This window comes from Cebus imitator, unplaced genomic scaffold (genome assembly GCF_001604975.1).
Source record: "Cebus imitator isolate Cc_AM_T3 unplaced genomic scaffold, Cebus_imitator-1.0 Scaffold154, whole genome shotgun sequence".
In the NCBI taxonomy this organism is placed as follows: Eukaryota; Metazoa; Chordata; class Mammalia; order Primates; family Cebidae; genus Cebus; species Cebus imitator.
The window spans coordinates 2,531,278-2,552,818 of NW_016107469.1; the positions used below are offsets into that span (position 1 = coordinate 2,531,278).

General features: G+C 35.5%; 1 protein-coding gene across 1 annotated transcript in view; it reads left to right on the forward strand.

The window, feature by feature from the left end:
* Positions 1–14,355, forward strand: part of TEX9 (testis expressed 9) — a 36,814-nt gene extending 22,459 nt beyond the window's left edge. Inside the window, exons 5-10 of the mRNA XM_037743788.1 lie at positions 415–463; positions 1,250–1,332; positions 3,194–3,369; positions 6,173–6,255; positions 6,651–6,824; positions 14,200–14,355. Coding sequence (XP_037599716.1) covers positions 415–463; positions 1,250–1,332; positions 3,194–3,369; positions 6,173–6,255; positions 6,651–6,824; positions 14,200–14,349 — 715 coding nt within the window. The 3' untranslated portion in view covers positions 14,350–14,355. The remainder of the gene's footprint in view (positions 1–414; positions 464–1,249; positions 1,333–3,193; positions 3,370–6,172; positions 6,256–6,650; positions 6,825–14,199) is intronic.
* The last annotated feature ends 7,186 nt before the right edge of the window (positions 14,356–21,541 follow it).

Consider the following 21,541-nt stretch of genomic DNA (forward strand, 5'->3'; position numbering starts at 1 on the left):
CACAGTATAATGAGGAAAACAGGCACTGGCCAAATGTTTAAGTGCGTTAGAAGAACCGTAACATTGAGTGGGCTCACAATAAAAAGCCCTGTGGTGAATTGTTTGTAAAATGAGTAACTGGGGTGGATAGCCAGTAATCACTCTTTATAATTTCCATTCATTAAAATTTTTGCTACATTTTCCTAGAAGAATATTGGCATTATATTGTATCTTCTCAAAGGCAAATTATATAACCAAAGCATTTTACTTGTTTATAGTACTCATTCAAAATAAATTAGCATGTGGATAACTAGAATTATAGCAAAGTCTACTTGATTGTTCAGTGTTTTCCCTTTCAAATATAATTGTTGAATTTCATTGTCTCAGCTCAGTGTCATCTGTTACCAGTGTATAATATTTATTTTTGATCTGTAGAGGTCCATTACCATCCGAAGGGATAGTTCATCTTCATTCAGAAACGAAGGTATGAAATCAAACTTTCTGTGAGTTCAATTACATTTTGTAGAACTTAGATTATTTTTCAGCCTTTTTTAGACAAAGAGAAGGGGTATGACTCAACAGAAATAGAATATCAACCTTGATACTCAGAGGGACACATTTATGAAATGTCACTCATAAAATAAATGGAATCCTTTGTTGTCTCATAATTTCACTGAATAATTTGGAGGTACAGTGGAAAAAATTCTAGGTGAAATGTCTTTGTAAACGGAGGGTTTTTGTTTTTTTCTCTGAAGCTTAAATCTAGTAGAAGAATTGAAAAGAATGATACTCATATACAAAGAAGGTGATTTGAAAAGTATTTATTTATTTAAATATTTACAGTGTAGAGATCACTCTTCCAGGTGTAGAGCATACTGGGATCTATGTTTCCCACCCATGGAGACCTAAGCCAAGGGAAATGTATACCTGAAGGGCACCAAGGCCTGCCTGGGAAATAACTGGTTCAGGAGGAAAATTAAAATCTGTGAATCAGAACGTCCAGATTTATTAATGACATTCCACTGGCTAGCTGAATACCTTTGAATCTTTAGGACTCATTTTCCTGATCCTTGAATTTCTTGGTTCTGGTGTTATCTAGGTCTTTTCCAGCTATATAGTTATGATATTTCTGAAAATACATTTTTAGTAATTCCATGAAAATAGCGGTTTTTCTGTGTAGCAAAATAGCAATTCTTTGTGTTACTGTATTGCTTTCTTTAGCAAATGATTAGACTCTAATTAATAAAGACTTTCAATTATTTTCATGTAGCCAAAGACCAAAAACATTGATCCTGTAAACAAGGTTCAAAACAAATTACACTCTGCAAATAAAGGAAGGAAAACAAATTCAAGGTAGAGTATAGTTTTCAAAGTATTTCTTTTTTTAGTTTCATAATTCACAATACCATCATTCTTAATTATTAACCTCTTTCTGTTTCTCCAGATCTTTTTATACCCTAAAGTTTCACCACTTATATCTTACCCACATTCAGTAACTTAGAACATTTTCTACTCAGAAATGTTTTGTAGCAATTAGCAGATATTTTATATTGTTCCATTAAGCCAACTTTCTAAATTAAAAAATTTTATATATGTTATTTCTAGTGAGTTATTTTCTTAGAACTGTGACTACAACTGAGGGGCTTTTTTGGTGTGTGTGTTGGGGGGTTGTTTGTTTTTTTTATCTCTGCCTAGTTCTCCCAAATGGGCTAACTAGTCTAGTTTTTGAGTATTTGACAAAGTGCACACATTATTTTGTCTTTTGAGCTACAGAATGATTTGGCATGCTCTTAATAGGACTATAGTATAATTATAATTTACATTTTGTTGTTTATGGTGAGAAAGAATTCAAGACAGTGCTTAGTATTATAAGCATAAAATGGGACCCAAGATGCTCCCGGGGATAGGAGGCTTTCTAGCAAAGGTGGGGGATTGGGTTGTACCAACCTTCTTCTTATTCTCAGTAAGTTTTAAAATTTATATGTCCATTACTTACCCAGACTGATAATTGCATTATAATTCTGGAAAAGTTCTTTGTTCATTTTTGTGTCTTTTGTTTAAATACCTTTTTTTTTTTAATAAAAGGGAGGGAAAAAGTGAAGTGATGAGGAACAGAAAATAACTATACAATAGATTTCAAAAAAGAATATACACGATACATACAAGTATATGTAACTGGGAAGGGCTATCTTTTCAAATGTCACATTTTCTTTTTTTAAAAAAATGTGGTTTTTCAAATAGAATTCTGAAGCCCAAGACCTATTTGATAGAACAGTAGGGTGACTGTAGCCAATAATAACTTATTTGCTTTTTTAAAATAAGGAGTGTAATTAGATTGTTTGTAACTCAAACAATAAATGCTTGAGATGGATACCCCCTTCTCCATGATGTGCTTATTTCATATTGCATTCCTGTATCAAAGCATCTCGTGTACCCCATAAATATGTATAACTTCTGCGTACCCACAAAAAAATTAAAATGAAAAGAATTCTGAAGCCTTTGCTTATGTTTTAAGAGTGAATTCGGCTTTGAGAACCATAAATCTGTTTTTGTGTCAATGAATTAGGCCTGGCCCATTTTCAGTGCCTTTAGAAATGAATTTTATTTTGTCTTACTTCTCCATTTCATTAAAAAAATCAAACCCAACTTTTTGTTTAATATTGATCGCAATAAGAATGTGTTTCTTTGTGTGGATAAAATGTTCTTTGATTGAGCTAATAGCGCTTCACTCTGTAATTCTTTCTCACGAGGTATTTTTCTTTGCTGTTTGCAGAATTATGGCCAGGGTGATGTCATTTTGTACAGTTTTTCTCCAGAAGCATGTAAATTTAAAAGCTACAGGCTGGATTTGACCTAGTAGGCCAAGCGCAGTACTCTTAGTTTTGGTATTCTCTTATTTGGAGGCAAAGTCCAGACCGTCTGGCCTCATAAAGCCTTTTCTAGCTCTGGTCATGTGATTCATAAAGACCAAAAACCTGCTAATTCTCTTATAATATAGTCCTTGAAAGTATATGTAGACATCATCGTAAATTTAAAATGTGTAATAGTAGTCTCGTAATATAATCCTTAAAAATATTAATTACAGATTTCACCATATATTTAAATTTATAATAATTTTCATCTGCTTATTTGGGTAAAAGGCATGTATCTTTTCTACCTTCCTATTTTGTTCATAGGTATGTATGTACATGCATATTTAATTTTTATTTTTTAGTGTTAAATTGAAATATTCTGATGTACAGACTGCCAACGATGTTGTCATTCCAGAGGATTTTTCAGACTTTTCCCTTGCAGAAACATTTAGCAAAATTGAAGGGCAACTGGAGGAAGAAGCCTTACCTGAATATATAGATGACATTTTTTCTGGTGCTGGTAACAACATTGGAGCAGGTAGATTTTCTTTTGTTTTTTATTTTTATCTTTATAGCACAGTTACTTAGAAAAAGAAATACTGGGGAACTATTTCTTAAATTTATAAAATGTATTGTGATATCTTGGTTTGTTTCAGAATAATCTAGTAGGATATGGTGGAGGGAGGAATGAATGGGATTATAGATGAAATAAAATCAGCCATCAGTCAGTTATTGTTAAAGATAGGCAGTGGGGTAAGTCGGGATCATCGAACTCGCCTACTTCTGTTTATATTTCATATTTTCCACTATAAAAAGGAAAAATAAAAAAGACTGTATTATACTGGTTTGATTGAATACATTTCAACTTAAGTTAAAATACCCATTCCTTATGGTTAAAATATTAAAATAAAGTTTTTCTGAATTCTTTTCATTTACTGTTGCTCAATTTTATTTAGTTAAATCAACACATGCAAAAGGACAAATGAATTGACATCCCATCAGATAAAATCATCAAATGAGTTTTCTAATGAATATAATTTTTCTTAACTCATCCTTTGCATATCACTGGAATAATAGTACTAAATTTAGATCAACTAAAAACATTACTGAATTTATGAGTAGCCTCCTATGCTATTGAAACAAAGTAAGTTTAGTATATATGGACTAGTTACTGCTGAACTACAATGCAATTAACTGTGACTACAGGCAAGGCACTTAGCCCCTCTGTAATACCAATTTATTCATTTGAAAATTTAGCAGTTTGTATTAGATGATCGTAAAGTTTACGTATTGTTTGTTCCTACACTGCTATAAATACCTGGGACTGTGAAATTTATAAAGAAAAGGTTTAATTGGCTCGCAGTATTGCATGCTGTATAGGAAGCATGGCAGTTTCTGCTTCTGGGAAGGCCTCAGGAAACTTCTAGTCATGGCAGCAGCCAAACAAGGAGTGAGGAATCTCACCTGGTGTGAGTAGTGGTGCACTCTTGGCTCAGTGCAACCTCCACCTCCCGGGTTCAAGCGCTTCTCCTGCCTCAGCCTCATGAGGAGCTGAGACATGCTTTTAAACAACCAGATCTCAGGAGAACTCACGGTCATGAGGACAGTACCAAAAGAGATGATACTAAACCATTCATGAGAAACCACCTCCATAATTCATTCACCTCTCACTAGGCCTCACCTCCAACACTGGGGATTACAATTCATCATGTGATTTGGTTAGGGACACGGATCCAAACCATGTCAGTTTATCTTTAAAATTCTCTGATTCTGTGAAAAATTTTAACAATTTATATGTGTAATAATTATTGTGCTACATACTAGTCATAAGGGAGCAATTTACTTCTGCACTTACTGTATTTACTAAACTAATCAAGCTTCTAGGGGTAGTTATGGTAAGGGATGGTAAGTGGAGCAGTAAGTTGCCTTTAGGTCTCTTTTGATGCTTTTGAGAAAGACATTGATCATTCCTTGGTAGAGGAACATGGTGACAGGTCTCATGGCCCTGTTATAACTTTGTCCCCCCTTCTGTTTTCTTTTTCATATCTTTGGCCTAGGTGTCTTCCCTTTTGGGAAAGTTTCCTCTTATTTCAGATGATTGCTTGGAATGGTTTGGTTATATGTGGGTGAAAAAGATAAAGTAGTTTGGGAGCACAGATTACTTTGTAAGATTAAAGCTAGGGTCAAGTGGGGAGCAGAGGTTATTGCCGTGGGCCTCCAGACATGGGAGCACTCAGCTTCTTGAGTTACGGTTGAGGCAGAGTTACTAAGGTTAAAGGTAGGGAGAAAAATGAATGGGAAAAGTCATGCTTTCCTGTTTTTTCTTCCTTCTTTCCCTCAGAGGCCAACTACTGCCAACTTTACATTTTTTAATTCTTCATTTCCCTCTATTCCCTACTCACCTGGAGTTACATGAGAGACTGGAAGGAGAGTTAAGGCCACAGAGACCTAGGTAGGGTTAGAGGCAACCAAGATTCATCAGCTCCATGGTAACACTGAGGGCACTTAAAAACAGCTGGAAGTGTGTATGGAGATGTTTTATGTTTCACATGTCACATGCGTATGGCTTAGTGGAATTTGTCCTAATGACTTGTCAGAGCAGTTCCAAGTGTTTCCTCAAGAAAAGTTCCATGACGTGTTAAGGGTTGTTTTATAATATCCCTACTATGCCATATAGTCTCCGCTGTGATAGTAGACACTTGGTGTTTTTTAAACAAATGACTGAATGACTGACTTACGAGTGCATTTTAAGTTCAGTTTTTACTTTATTTACTTTATGGGCCTATAAACTTCAAAAAGATTTACTGCTGATATTATTGAATAATGAACTTTTGCTGGCAGTGAAGTACCAAAGATAGATCTTGAAGGTTTGTGGGAGAAAGCTTAGACAGTAAGGTATTAGTGTATTTCTTTGCTTCACAAACACATATACTACATTTTAACTTCTCAGAAATTGGGATCTCTGTTACAGTCAATGACATTTTGTAATCACAAGGGCTGGATTGAAGCTGAGTTTTGTTAGAGAAGATTTATGTCTGTGCCTGTCAAACACTCTGGGTCATTAGACCTGAGACCACTTTAAATTCTCATATGTAGTTTGGATCACCCTGATGAGCGTGAATTAATCTGCAAACTTAATTGTTTCTTTCTGTTGAGTGGATTTATTCCTCATTGACCTTTACGTTAGGACTGTTTGTGCCTACAGTGCCCCCTAACAGATAATCTCCTATTAGACTCCCCATCTTGAGTGTTTTCTTCTTTATAAAGTAATGGTCTGTCCTACAATTGAGGTCATCTTAGATTCAGCAAAACTCAGTAAATATAATTATTTAAATTCACAGAAGCACAGCTCAGATTTCTAAAGGCCAAACTCCATGTTATGCAGGAAGAATTGGATAATGTTGCATGTGAATGCAATAAAAAGGTAAGTTTTGAAAACCTCTTAAAAGGCTCTAATATTCAAAGACATTATAGGGCAATTTCAATTACATTTTTTGAATAGCTTTATTAGATATAATCATAGCTAAATTTTGAATTCAAAAATTGTATATAAGTACTGAACTTTATTCTGAGATGAATTTTCACAGAGCTGAAATATCTTAAATTCTTGTCACAATTAGAATTCTCTTATAAGTGGTAGTGTAAGCTATTAAATGCAAATAAAACATTTGACTTCCATTTTTGAAGACAGACCGTGATTTGTTTTTCATGAAATGTGTATAAATATCAAAGAACATAGGAAGCTTCTTTTTGTTTTCTGCTTTGTTTTGATACCAAGTCTTATGTTTTTTCACATAATCTATAATTTCATAACTACAGGAGGATGAAATTCAGAATTTAAAGTTACAAGTAAAAAATTTTGAAGAAGATTTTATGAAACAGCAGCGAACAATTCATATGCAACAGTCTCAAGTTGAAAAATATAAGACTCTTTTCGAAGAAGCAAACAAAAAGTGTGATGGATTACAGCAACAGTTGTCTTCAGTAGAAAGGGTAATTATTTTGGTATATTTTCTAACTTAATTCCAAAGATACAATAAAATTATTAATATTACACATTTGTATAGATGCCATTTTGACAGTTCAGTTATTTTATTAGGATTTACTGAAAACTCTTTCCCCTTACAGAGAATATTTTTCAACAACTTTATTGAGATGTATGTAAGTCTCCCTTTTAAAGTATACAATTCAGTGGCTTTTGGTGTTTTCATAGAATTGTACAACTATCACTACAACCAATTTTCATAATCCCTAAAAGACACTTCATACCCTTTAGCCACCACACCCTGACCCTGCTCCCCTCAATCCCTTACAGCCCTAGGCAACCACTAATCTATTTTATATCTCAATAAATTTGTTTGTTCTGGAAATTTCCTATACATGGAATCATATAATATGTGGTCTTTTGTAACTGACTTTTAAAGATATTTTTAGGGTTCATCCACGTTGCAGCACCTATCCGTACTTTATTTCTTTTTAGTGACAACTAATATTCTGTTATATGGATATAATACATTTAATTTATCTGTTTATCAATTGGTAGCTTTGGGTTATTTGGGTTGTTTATACTGTTTGGCTGTTTTAAACCCTACTTTGAATATTCATGTATAAGTTTTTGTGTGGATATATGTTTTCATTTCTCTTGGTTATATAGTGAGGAATGGAATCGCTGGGTCATATGGAAATGCTGTGTTGACCTTTTGAGGAATTGCCGACTGTTTTCCAAACTGCCCATACCATTTTACATGCCTACCAGTAGTGCATGAAGGTCCTAATTTTTCCACATCCTCACCAACATCTACTAGATTATCTTTTTGATTATAGCCATACTGCAGGTGTAAAGGGGTTACCTCATTGTGGTTTTGATTTGCATTTACCTAGTAACTAATGATACTGAACATCTTTTCATGTGCCTGTTGGCATTTGTGTATCTTCTTTGGATAAATTTCGGTTAAGATCTTTACCCATTTTTTAAATTAAATTTTTTAAAATTACTGAATAAGGAGAACTTTTAAGTTCTTGATGTATTTAGATACAAGGCCCTTATCAGAGACATGATTTGCAGATCAGATACTGAAAGATAGTGGGTTGTCTTTCACTCTCTTTATCGTACTCTTTGAGGCACAAAAGTTTTAAATTTTGATGAAGTCCAGTTTATCTAATATTTATTTGGTTACCTTTGCTTTTGGTGTCATATCTAAGGAGAGAATGTATTTTAAATAAACTATCCTACCTTTAAAAATTTTATATTAGTATACCATTGTGATAATATGCTGTTTGAGATTACTTTGTAAAATGTAGTGACAATAACTATGTAATTTAGCACATCTGAGATTTAGTAAGAAAATGTGCCTCCTTCATTAGTACCTCATTACATTTCTCTTTCGTATGGTCATATTTTAAAACCCTGCTTTTTAAACATCTTGGTCTTGTATAATTAGCATTATCTGGTAATAAATTTTAGTATCAGATGCACTTAGATATAATTTGTATGCAGTAAATTCACACTTCTTAGTGTACAATTCTATGAGTTTTGATGCATGCATGCAGTAGTATGAATATCACTATAATTGAGACATAAAACAGTTCTATCAACCCCCAAAAATTCTCTGTGAATTTAGTCAAGGCCTTCCCTAATCCCAGCCCCAGGCAACCACTGATCCGTTTTTGGTTCTGACATTTTGGCCTTTTCTCAAATGTCTCAGAAGTAGAATCACATAGGATATAGCCTTTTGAATCTGTTTTTTTCAGTGAACATAAAACATTTGATGTGGTTTGGGTATGTCCCACCCAAATTTCATCTTGAAGTCCCACTTGCTGGGGAAGGGAGCTGGTGAGAGGTAATTGAATCATGGGGACAGGTCTTTCCTGTGCTGTTCTTATGTAGCGAGTAAGTCTCAGGAGATCTGATGGTTTTAAAAAAGGGAGTTTCTCTGCCAAGCTCTCTCTTCGCTTTTCTGCTGCCACTGAGACGTGCTTTTCACCTTCCAACATGTTTGTGAGGCCTCCCCAGCCATGTGGAACTGTGAGTCCATTAAACCTTTTTCTTTTGTAAATTGCCTAGTCTTGGGTATGTGTTCATCAGCAGTGTGAAAATGAACTAATACAGGGAATTGGTACCAGTAGAGTGGGGCGCTGCTGAAAAGATAGGCAAAAATTTTGAAGTGACCTTGGAACTGGGTAAGAGGCAGAGGCTGGCAAAGTTTGGAGAGCTCTGAAGAATACAAGAAAATGAGGGAAAGTTTGGAACTCTCTAGGGACTTGTTGAATGTCTTTGACCAATATGCTGATAATGATACGGACAATGAAATCCAGGCTAAGGTGGTCTCAGATGAAGATGAGGAACTTGTGGGAAACTAGAGCAAAGGTGACTCTTGTTATGTTTTAGCAAAGAAGCTGGTGACATTTTGCCCGTGCCCTAGAGATGGAACTTTGAACTTGAGAGAGATGATTTTACGGTATCTGGTGGAAGAAATTTCTAAGCATGAAAGCACTCAAGAGGTGACTAGGTGCTGTTAAAGACATTCAGTTTTAAAAGGGAAATTAAGCCCAAAAGTTTGGAAAATTGTTAGCCTGACAATGCAGTGGAAAAGAAAATCCCATTTTCTGAGGAGAAATTCAAGCTGGCTACAGAAATTTGCAAATGTTAATACCCAAGACATTGGAGGCATTGTTAATACCTAAGACATTGGGGTATTTATTATTTACAAATCTCAAGTGTAATGCATTTTCTCCTCTCACTTTCTAAGAAGCCAATTCCCTCTCCCACTTTTAGAGATGATTATTAAACAGTTGGCCTTTTTCCCTCAACTTTTCAATACCCCTTCCTACCTCCTTATACTTGGCTCGTGACTTTGCCCCCTTTTTCTTAAGGAAAGAGAATCAAAAGATAACATCCTTTCACTAAAATCTACAACCTCTCTGCCTCTGTGCCACTCGCCACTCCAGGTAACAGCGAATTACTGCCTCTTTTGTCTAAAGCTGATCCATTCACTTGTGTACTGGATTCCATATAGTCTCTTCTACTCGAGGACTTTGCGCCGGCAATTGTTCTTTCTCTCGCAAAATCAAATTTACTCTTATCAGATTATTCTCATTAATGTGCAAACATGCCATAGAATCGTTCATATATTTATTTTAAAACTTCTTTAGATCTTATATCTACTTTCAGTCCTATAGCATTGCTCCTGTTTGTAATGAAGCTTTCCAAAATTATTGTTTATACTCAATGTCTTTATATCTCATGTGCCATTTTCTCCTGAAAATACTTCTGTTAGGCTTCCATCTCTACTCTGCCATTGAAAGTATTCTTTAAAAGGTCACCAATTGTAGTTGTGGTCCATTGTAGTGGTCAGCTGTTCCTCGCATGGTTTTACGTCTCAGCAATATTTGATGTAGTCGATTACTCTTTTGAAACACTATTTATTCAGCTTCTGGAGCACCACAATCATTATTTTCCTGGCCTTACGTGGTGGAATGCCCAAGTCTCTTCTCTGTTTATATCTAAACCTTAGATGATCTCATTCAGTTCCATGGCTTTATAGACCATCTGTATGTTGATAACTTCACCTTTCTGTTTCTTGCTCTTTCCTCTTCATTTCTGCCCACTTGATGTCTCAACTGTTTGTTAAACTTCACATATCCTAAAGGAAACTATTGCTTCCCTGCCCTCAGCAAACCTGCTTCTCCTCCTTTTCCCTCTCTTAGTAAAAGGCATTTGTTTAGTCTAATATTGAGGAGTCATCTTGATCTACCTCTTTTCCTGTATCCAGATTCAGCTCATCAACAAGTCCCATCAATTCTGTCTTCAAAATACATAGAATAAACCACTTCTCAAAACGCTCATTACTTCTACCCAAGTCCTAGCCACTATCTTCTACTTATTCTAATAGCCTCCTAGATTGGTAATACCACAGTAGGTCCAGAGTAATCCTTAAGTCAGATCATCACACACACATATGCATACACACTGAAATTCTCCAAAGGGTCCTGTGTCACTCACAATAAAATCCAAATTTATAAGTAAAGCTGGCCGAGGCGGGTGGATCATGAGGTCAAGGGATCGAGACCATCCCGGTCAACATGGTGAAACCCCGTCTCTACTAAAACTACAAAAAATTAGCTGGGCATAGTGGTGCATACCTGTAATCCCAGCTACTCAGGAGGCTGAGGCAGGAGAATTGCCTGAACCCAGGAGGCGGAGGTTGCGGTGAGCCGAGATCGCGCCATTGCACTCCAGCCTGGGTAACAAGAGTGAAACTCCTTCTCCAAAATAAATAAATAAATAAATAAATAAGTAAGTAAGTAAGTAAGTAAGTAAGTAAGTAAAGCTTACAAGGTTCACCTAGTCTTGTCCTGCCCACTTCTCTTATCTCAAGACTTAACATTGTGCCTTCGTCACTCAACTGAAACCACACTGACCTTTTAGGTGATATTTCAATATGTTAAATGGATTCTTACTACAGGATCTTTGTCTTCGTTGTTCCTATTGTCTGGGAATTCTTTCCCCAAGAGCTTTGATTATTTTATTTTTTTAGAGAGAGGGTCTCACTGTGTTGCCCAGGCTGGAGTACAGTGGTGCAATCATGGCTTACTACAGCCCTGACCTCCCAGGCTCAAGCAATCCTTCTGCCTCAACCTTCCGAGTAGCTAGGACCACATACATATGCCACCATGTCCAGCTCATTTTTAATTTTTTTGTAGAGACAAGGTCTCCCTATGTTGCCTAGGCTGGTCTTGAACTCCTGGGTTCATCCTTCAGCATTGGCTTTCCAAAGTGCTAGGAATACAGGCGTGAGCCACTCCCCAAGATTTTTACTTGAATCATTACCTCACTTCATTTGGAAGACTTCCCTGACCACTTTATTTTAAATAGTTAATACCCTTCCCTCATTGTTCTGTCCCCTTTCCCTGCTTTTTCTTGATAGCCCTTATCACTACTAGATATTACGTATGTGTATGTGTATATATGTGTTCTTCTTCTGTCTCTTCTTTTAGAATGCAAACGTCATGAGAGGAGGAACTTTGGTTAATTTGTGTGCCCATGGATGTAGAATAGTATCTGACATGTAGTAAGTGCTTGATAAATGTGTCAAATAAATGAATGAAACCTGTTAGGTATAGATAGTATCACTCCTAATTTCAGCCATGGAAATGTGTCTACCACAGCTGGCAGGTTTTCTGACTCCAAGTCCATTCTTTTATATCTTAGCTACTTGTTTATGAAACCTTGATTATTTATCCTTATCTTTTTATTTCTTACCTGTGGTGCTTTGTGTTATTCTCAGAGCATTTACTACGTTTTGTCTTCTGCTGTGGATGATGAATGCCCCTCTTTTCTTGTTCTCTCCCAGTGCCTTTTATGTATTGTTTAATAATCATGAGAGAGTGATAAATTATTTTTTCTTTTAGCTCATAGTATTTGAATTTCAATGTTAAATTTTATTTTTTTTTAGTTTTTAAAAAATGAATGTACAACTCAAGACTTCAGATTTTTTCATGAAATTTTTGTCTAGCAACATGTAACTGCTTACATTTTTGTAACAGTAGAATTTTTTTTAGTAGATTTACTCATTAGAAAAACTTTATTTCCTCTTTTCTATTCTGGCTGTCATTTTTTCCCCCATCCCTCCCAAGAAGGGGGCAGTATTGATTCACAGATAGGGGACGTCATGTGGTACAGGATGTTTTCCACTTTTCTAGTAGGTTACATTTTTTATTTTTCTAGTAGGTTACAAAGTCACCAGCAGGCAAGAGAAGGGCAAAAATTCATTTCTTTATTCTTAAGAGGGAAGGCTGGAATGAGGCAGCAAGAAATGTGGACTTTGTAGCTAATGAGAATCTTTGCATTTTCTGTGTGAACAGTAAGATAAATCAAGCTAGCTCTACCTGTAGCTACCACCCACAAAACTGTGAAGAAGGCTATAATAGCAGATGGTATCCATACACAGTTTGATTTGTTTAGAAACCTACATAAAGAGCAGCATGTGTTTTGTTTTGCTTTTCCCCTTAATTACTCAGAGCCAGGGAGATCAGTTTTTAAATAAAATATAGTGAGATAGCCAGGAAAAAAATTACAAAAGAATATAGACAACTGTATTTTAACTGCATCATTTTTATTCTGCCATATTTTTTGAGTGTCTGCTCAATTTATTGAGTAAGGCTCTGGACTAGGCCTTACATTGTAGGGGATATAAAGAAGAGTGGGTTTAGTATTACAAAATAAGTTCAGTTTAATTAACATGTTGTTAGTGTCTTTTATATGCCACTGAAGTGTTTTTGATACGCAGAAATTAAGACAGGTCTTTTCTTCAAGGAGCTTACACTACAATGGGGGAAATAAAGTTAAGAAATAGTTTCAATACCACATAGCAGATATGATGATAAATGTGTCTAAAGGTGCTACAGAAGTTCTGAAGAGGGTACTTAATAGAATCTGGGTGGATAGTGAGGATTAGAATGGAAATATGTCCTGGGGAGCTAATGCCCTAGAGTACAAACCTAGCTAAGTAAGTAGGTGCTAGCCAGGTAAAAATGAGTGGGCAGAGATCAGAGCTAGGAGGAAAAGCATGAGCAGAGACTGAGACAGGAAATACCATGGCTGTTTAGGAGAGATCCAAGTACTGCTGATATTACTGAAAGTAACATCTTTGGCAGGAGATGAGGCTAGTTAACAGGGTAAAGATTATGGTGGAGTTTGGAGTTTATCCTCTATGTTCATGTTTCTTCAGGTGTTGGCCTGTTGACTCTTTGCAACAGAATATCCTAGAATGTTTGCAGAAATATAAGACTAAACTCATCCCAGGATGTGGAAAATAATCTATAAGATCTGTTGTTTCTGCTCAGAATTGGGATTTTCCTATAGGGCTATATAGAATGTTTGTATTTGATGAATATATCCTTAAATGATATACTTTGTCAGGTATACAGAAAAACAGTGCAGGCTTTGTCTTAACATTGGTTTTTTTGGGAGGTTCTCAAAAGAAGAAATATAGTTATAAAGAGTTGTTTATAAAATAGAGGACAGGTATACTGTGTCTTGAGTCAATAAACAGACAAAATTCCAAACAAAATGTAATTTGAAAGCCCAGGTCACACAATGTTTTTTAGGATATATTTCTCTAATACCAGTTTGGGGCGAGAATTCCTTGAGATGTCTAACACTTGGTGTTCAGCCTCTAGCTCTCTCTCTCTCTCTCTCTCTCTCTCTCTGTGTGTGTGTGTGTCTGTGTGTGTGTGTGTGTGTGTGTGTGTGTGTGTAAAATCTGAGAGAAAGCAAGGAATATGGATGTGGAAAATACTGCAGAATGATAAAGGGGGGAACCTATGATGTATTTATAAATGTTCTATATTTTTTTTTACCATACAGGAATTAGAAGATAAAAGAAGATTGCAAAAACAGGCTGCAAGTAGTCAAAGTGCCACAGAGGTTCGCTTGAATAGAGCTCTAGAAGAAGCAGAAAAGTATAAACTGGAGTTAAATAAATTAAGGCAAAATAACAAGGTATGGAAAAATTGAATAGCTTTTGTAGTGATCCCTTTTGGCAACTAGTTCTTTTAGGAACCTGTCAAAACAATACTTAAATTATAATTTTTGATGTCATGCTGAACATTGCTTTTTTCAGAAGAAATACATTCATTTGTAGTATGCAGATTTCCAACACGTTAGGATGATGTTAGCTTGTCTATTGCCATAAATGGGTGATGGCACAACTTGAAGACTCATTTCTTCAACCAGTTTTATCAGGTGCCCATATTATATGTCAGACACTTTTCTAAGCTCTTAGAAAAAGTGGTTAAAAAAAGTATCTTTTGTATCTCAAGTCTTTATTCTTCTCTGAATCTCAGTTTTCTAATACGTAAAGTAAGGCTATATTTTACAGGGCAGTGGTTCTCAAACTTGAGCATGTGTCAGAATCTCCAGGAGGGCTTGTTAAAACAGATTGCTGGGTCCCATGCCCAGAAATCTGATTCAGTAGGTCTGGAGTGAGGTCTGAGAATTTGCAGTTTTAACAAGTTCGATAAATTATTGTAAGGATCACTGTAACTCCAGTGTCTAGCCAATGCTTGGCATAGATTAGCATTCTGTGCCTTAAATACTATTGAATAAATGAAGGCTCAAATGCCAGTGTGCATGAGAGCCTTTTGTACATTCTATAAATACTTGTTACTTTTTGGTTCTATCTTGACCTGAAAGGATAATAAGTGATATTCCATTGGACTCTGTTTAGTAATTAGGACAATATTTAATAATTTAACAATGACTTGGATAATGAAATTAGGAACCACCTTCAATTTACACAAATAATACATTTTGGATTAAGTTAGTAACACTTAATAGGAATAGACTGAAACTGACTTTGGTAAGTCCTCTAACATGTTTGAGAGGCAAATATGTGGCATAGTGACTACAGAGTTTTAAGATGTCACCTGTGAGATAGTTTGTTACATGGTCAGGTCATTTTCATACTCAAGGGCCATCAAAGATGGCATAACTGGGATTTATTAATAGAAGTTATTAAATGAATAAGTTAAGAAGTTATCTTTACAGACTTACTAGTAATTAGCATGTTATTAGAGTATTACTCCCAATTTGGTGCATTTTAAAGGGATTTTGAAGAAACCAAAAGAAGAATAGCCGCCTAGGTATCAGGATTTCCTAACTGTTGTAGATTTGATCTCTATATTGTATTAGTTCACACATTAAGAAAGTAGAAAGAAAAATGGTTTCTATGAAACAAATGACTCTCCATATTCTAGCCAGCCATTTTGTTTTTTGTTTTGTTTTGGGGGGTTTTGGGGTACATGTGAAGGTTATATAGGTCAACACGTCATGCGGGTTGGTTGTACATACATTTCATCACCTGGGTATTAGGCCCAGTACCCAATAGTTATCTCTTCTGCTCCTCTCCTTCTTTCTGCCTTGTCCACTTCAAGAAGACCCCGTTGTCTGTTGTCTCCTTCTTTGTGTTCCATATGTTCTTATCATTTAGCTCCCACTTACATGTGTAAAGAAGCGGTATTCAGTTTTCTGTTCCTATATTCGTTTGCTAAGGGTAACAGCCTCCAGCTCCATCCATGTTCCCACAAAAGACATGATCTCGTTCTTTTTTATGGCTACATAGTATTTCATGATGTATGTGTACCAAATTTTCTTTATCCAATCTGTCATTGATGGGGCACTTAGATGATTCCATGTCTTTGCTATTGTGACTAGTGCTGGAGTGAACATTCATGTGCACATGTCTTTATAGTAGAATTATTTACATTCCTCTGGGTGTATTCCCAGGAATGAGATTGCTGGGTTGAATGGTAGTTCTGCTTTTACTTCTTTGAGGAATCACCACACTGCTTTGCACAATGGTTGAACAATTTACACTCCCACCTACAGTCTATAAGCGTTCCCTTTTCTCTACAACCTCACAAGCACCTGTTATTTGTTTGACTTCTTAGTAATAGCCATTCTGACTGGTGTGAGGTGGTATTTCATTGTGGTTTTGGTTTGTTTTTTCTAATCATCATTGATATTGAGCTTTTTTTCATACTTATTGGCCACATGTGTCACCTGTTTTAAGAAGTTCTGTTCATGTCCTTTGCCCACCTGTTAATGGGGTTTTTCTCTTGTAAATTTGTGTATGTTCCATATAGAAGCTGGATATTAGACCTTTATGAGATGCACAGTTTGCACAATTTTTCTCCCATTCTGTAGGTTGTCTGTTTACTCTGCCAGTCGTTTATTTTTCTGGGCAGAAGCTCTTGAGCTTACGTAGATTCCACTTGTCAGTTTTCGTTTTTGTTGCAGTTGCTTTTTCTGTCTGTCATGAAACTTCTGCCCATTCTTGTGTCCAGAATGGTATTGTCTAGGCTGTCTTCCAGGGTTTTTATAGTTTTGGGGTTTATATTTAAGTCTTTAATTCATCTTGAGTTGGTTTTTGTATATGGTAGAAGGAAGGAGTCCAGCTTGAATCTTCTGCATAGGTCTAGCTAGTTATCCCAGCACCATTTATTGAATAGGGAGCCTTTCCCCATTGCTTGTTTTTGTCAGGTTTGTTGAAGATCAGATGGTTGTAGGGCCTTATTTATGGGCTCTCTATTCTGTTCCATTGGTCTGTGTGCCTGTTTTTGTACCAGTACCACGCTGTTTTGGTTATTGTAGACTTGTAGTTTAGTTTGAAGTCAGGCAACGTGCCTCCAGCTTTGTTCTTTTTGCTTAGGACTGCCTTGGCTATTCAGGCTCTTTTGTGGTTCCATGTAAATTTTTAAATAGTTTTTTTCCAGTTCAGTGAAGAATGTCATTGGTAGTTGATATGAATAGCACTGAATCTGTAAATTGCTTTGGGCAGTATAGCCATTTTAATGAATCTTCCTATCCATGAGCATGGCATGTTTTTCCAATTTGTGTTTTCTCTGATTTCTTTGAGCACTGTTTTGTAATTCTCCTTGTAGAGATCTTGCACCTCCCTGGTTAGCTGTATTCCCAGGTATTCTTGTGTGGCAAGTGGGAATGGCATTGCTTTTCTGCTTTGGCTGTCGATTTGGCTGTTGTTGGTATACAGGAATGCTAGTAATTTTCATACATTGATTTTGTATCCTGCAACCTTGCTGAAGTTGTTTATCTGCCAAAGGAGCTTTTGGGACGAGACTGTGGTGTCTTCTAGATGTAGAATTATGTCTGCAAACAGAGATAGTTTGACTTCCTATTTGGATGCCCTTTATTTCTTTATCTCGTTTGATTGCTCTGGCTAGGACTTCCAATACTATGTTAAATAGAAGTGTTGAGAGGGGGCATCCTTGACATGTGACAGTTTTCAAAGGGATTGCTTCCAGCTTTTGCTCATTCAGTATAATGTTGGCTGTGGGTTTGTCATAGATGGCTGTTATTATTTTGAGATCTTTCCTTCAATATCTAGGTTATTTAGAGTTTTTAATATGAAGGGTATTGAATTTTATTGAATGCCTGTTCTGTATCTACTGAGATAATCATTTGGTTTTTGTCTTTAGTTCTGTTTATGTGATAAATTGCATTTATTGATATCTGTCTGTTGAACCAACCCTGCATCTAGACAATGAAGTCTACTTGATCACAGTAGATAAGCTTTTTGATGTGCTCCTGGATTTGATGTACAGATTTTTTGTTGAGGATTTTTGCATCAATGTTCATCACAGATATTGACCTGAAGTTTTCTTTTTTGGTTGTCTCTCTGCCAGGTTTTGGTATCAAGATGATGCTGGCCTCATAGAATGAGTTGCCGAGGAGTCCCACCTATTTAGTTTTTTGGAATAGTTACTGTAAGAATGGTACCAGCTCTTCTTTGTACATCTGGTAGAATTTGGCTGTGAATCCATAGGGTTCAAGGCTTTTTTTTGGTTGGTAGGCTATTTATTACTGATGCAGTTTTGGAGCTTATTATTGGTCTGTGCAGGGATTCAACTTCTTCCTGGTTCAGTCCTGGGAGGATGTATGTGTCTAGAAATTTATCCGTCTCTTCTAGGTTTTCTAGTTTGTGTGCATAGAGGTGTTCATAGTAGTTTCTGATGGTTGTTTTTATTTCTGTCGGGTCAGTAGTAATATTCCCTTTGTCATTTCTAATTTTGTTTATTTGGATCTTAACTCTTCTTCACTAGTCTAGCTAGTGGCCTATTAATTGTTTTCAAAAAACCAACTCCTGGATTCATTGATCTTTTGAATGGTTTTTCACGTCCTGATTTCTAAAGTTCAGATCTGATTTTTGTTACTTCTCATCTGCTAGCTTTGGGGTTGATTTCTTCTTGCTTCCCATTCTCTCAATTGTGAAGTGAGGTTTGATTTGAGATCTTTCTAACTTTTTGATGTGGGCATTTAGTACTGTGAAATTCCCTCTTAACTCTGCCTTTGCTGTGTTCCAGAGATTCTGTTATGCTGTATCTTTTATTATTTTCAAATAACTTTTTGATGTCTGCCTTAATTTCATTATTTACCCCAAGGCCATTCAAGAGCATGTTGTTTAATTTCCATGTAATTGCATGGTTTTGAGTGATTTTCATAGTCTTGACTCCCATTTATTGTGCTGTGGCCCAAGACAATGTTTGTTATGATTTCAGTTCTTTTACATTTTTGAGGATTGTTTTATGTCCAATTATGTGTTCAGTTTTAGAGTATGTGCCATAAAGCACTAAGAAGAATTTATATTCTCTTGTTTTGAGTGGAGAGTCCTGTAATGGTCTATTCATATCCATTTATTTCAGCATTGAGTTTAGGTTCCAAATGTCTTTGTTGATTTTCAGCCTTGAAGATCTAATACTATGGAGTGTTGAAGTCTCCCACTATTATTGTGTGGGAGTCTGTGTCTCTTTGTTAAGTCTCTAACAACTTGCTTCATGAATCTGGGCGCTCCTGTGTCATGCGCATGTATATTTAGGCTAATTAGGTATTCTTACTGAATTGAACACTTTACCATTATGTAATGCCATTCTTTGTCTTTTATGATCTTTGTTGGTTTGAAACTTTTTGTCTGAAATTAGAATTCCAACCCCTGCTTTTTTGTTGTTTTCCATTTGAATGGTAGATTCTTTTTCCTCCATCCCTTTATTTTGAGCCTATGAGAGTCATTACATAACAGTTAGGTCACTTGAAGACAGCATACCATTTGGGTCTTGCTTTTATTTAATCCAGCTTGTCACTCCATGCCTTTTAAGTTGGGCACTTAGCCTGTTTACTTACATTCAAGGTTAGTGTTGCTATGTGTGGATTTGATCCTGCCGTTGTGCTGTTAGCTGGTTATTATGTTGGCTTGTTTGTGTGATTGCTTTACAGTGACATTGGCCTGTGTGGTTAAGTGTGTTTTTGTATTAGCCATAGTGGTCTTTCCTTTCTATGTTTAGTACTTCCTTCAAGAGCTCTGTAAGGCAGGTCTGGTGGGAATGAGTTCCCTCAATATTGGCTTATCTGAAGATGATCGTATTTCTCCTTCACTTAGGACGTTTGGTTTGGCTCAGTATGAAATTCTTGAGGACTTTTTTTTTTTTCTTTAAGAATACTGAATATAGGCCCTGATTCTCTTCTGACTTGTTAGGTTTCCACTGAGAAATCTGCTGTTAGCCTGATGGATTCCCTTTGTAGGAGGAGGAGGACATGCCCTTTCTCTCTAGCTATTTTTTGTTGTTGTTGTTGTTGGATACCACAAATATATAAAATTTTTGTCAATTAAAAAATAAAAATAAAACTGTAACCAAATCTCTTAATTAAAAAGAGAAGCTTTTCTGAGCAAATATATATGGATAACATAGAAAATACTAATTATTTTTGATACTAATAAGGAGACAATGTTTTTATTTTCAATACCTCTTCTGCATACCACAAATCTGCAAAACCTTACCACCTTAATTATAAAATATGTTAGTAACATTTCTGAAACATGTAAAACCAATATTAGAAGGTAATTTTTAAGCAGTATAATCTTGCCTAGTAAGGTGTGCCCCTTATACCTACAAACAATGCTTGATCCCTTTTAACTTTCATTTTGTTTCCAGATGTGACAGTGAAGTTCCTCACTTGTAATACTTATAGCTGAGATTATATCAACCTATATAATGAGTTTATTAAATTCATTTAAATTTAACAGAAAAAGTGTAGAAAATAAATCCAAAAAAGTTTTCTATATACTACACATTTTCAGTGAATGACATTTTATTCAAGTTCATTCAATGGGACATTTCATTGACATAATTATCAATGTTTTCCATCAGAATATTCAATTATTATTGTGCTTAAAAGCATGGATTCTTTAATTTTACAGGCTGTTCAAATCCTGCCTCTGACATTTATTAGCTGAGCAGCCTTAAGCAAGTTGTATAATCTAAGCAACCTCTAAATTTCAATCACCTATAGGTGAAATGAGAAATCCATTCATAGATTTCAAGATATAATTCATAGAAGGCATTTATCACATTCCTTAACACATATTAAATGCTCACCAATTACTAATATTATCTAATTATCACATTATACATAGAGATAATAAGCTTTGAAACTAGTAAATGCATTTAACTTCTAATAGAAAATGATTGCACCCAGCACTATGACTGTGAATCCACTTTATTAACTAAATTGTATGCATAGTTGTATAAAATATTGTTTTTGTAGACCAGCTTATTTTTCAGCTCAGTATAGAAAGCACACATAAACACTGCAATTGAAAATCTTTTGTATAGTTTTTGAGTTTAAGAAAAAAAGAACTTGTGAGTAAACACCATGCATTACATTAAGAAAGTGTTGCTGTCCTGGAGAAAAAAAGAAAGGTAAGAAAAACAAGGAGAAACACTGAGAAAAGTTATTGGTGAGTTAAAATATACTTTTAAAAAATTAGTAGCCCTTTTCTTTCTAATTTAATTAAGTATCAGCACCAGAAAGCTATCCAAGTTTTCTACTTCCCTAAGATTTTTATTATCCATTTATTCCTCCTTCTACTTTTGAATGTCCTCTGTCACCAATACTAAAAAGCTTAAGATTACAAAATACAGAATTAGGATAGTTTAACTGATAAACCAAATCAGACAAAATGTGTTTTTATTATAAAAACAATTAAATCTACATAATATCTACTAAGATATCAGAATTACTCCTTGAGTCTTTCAAGTATATTATTTGAGGAAAGACAAACTAAGCCCCAAGTACTTGGTTGTTTAGCTTGAGTGGTTGAAATCCTTTGGGGCCCGGGTGCCTAAGCCAAAGT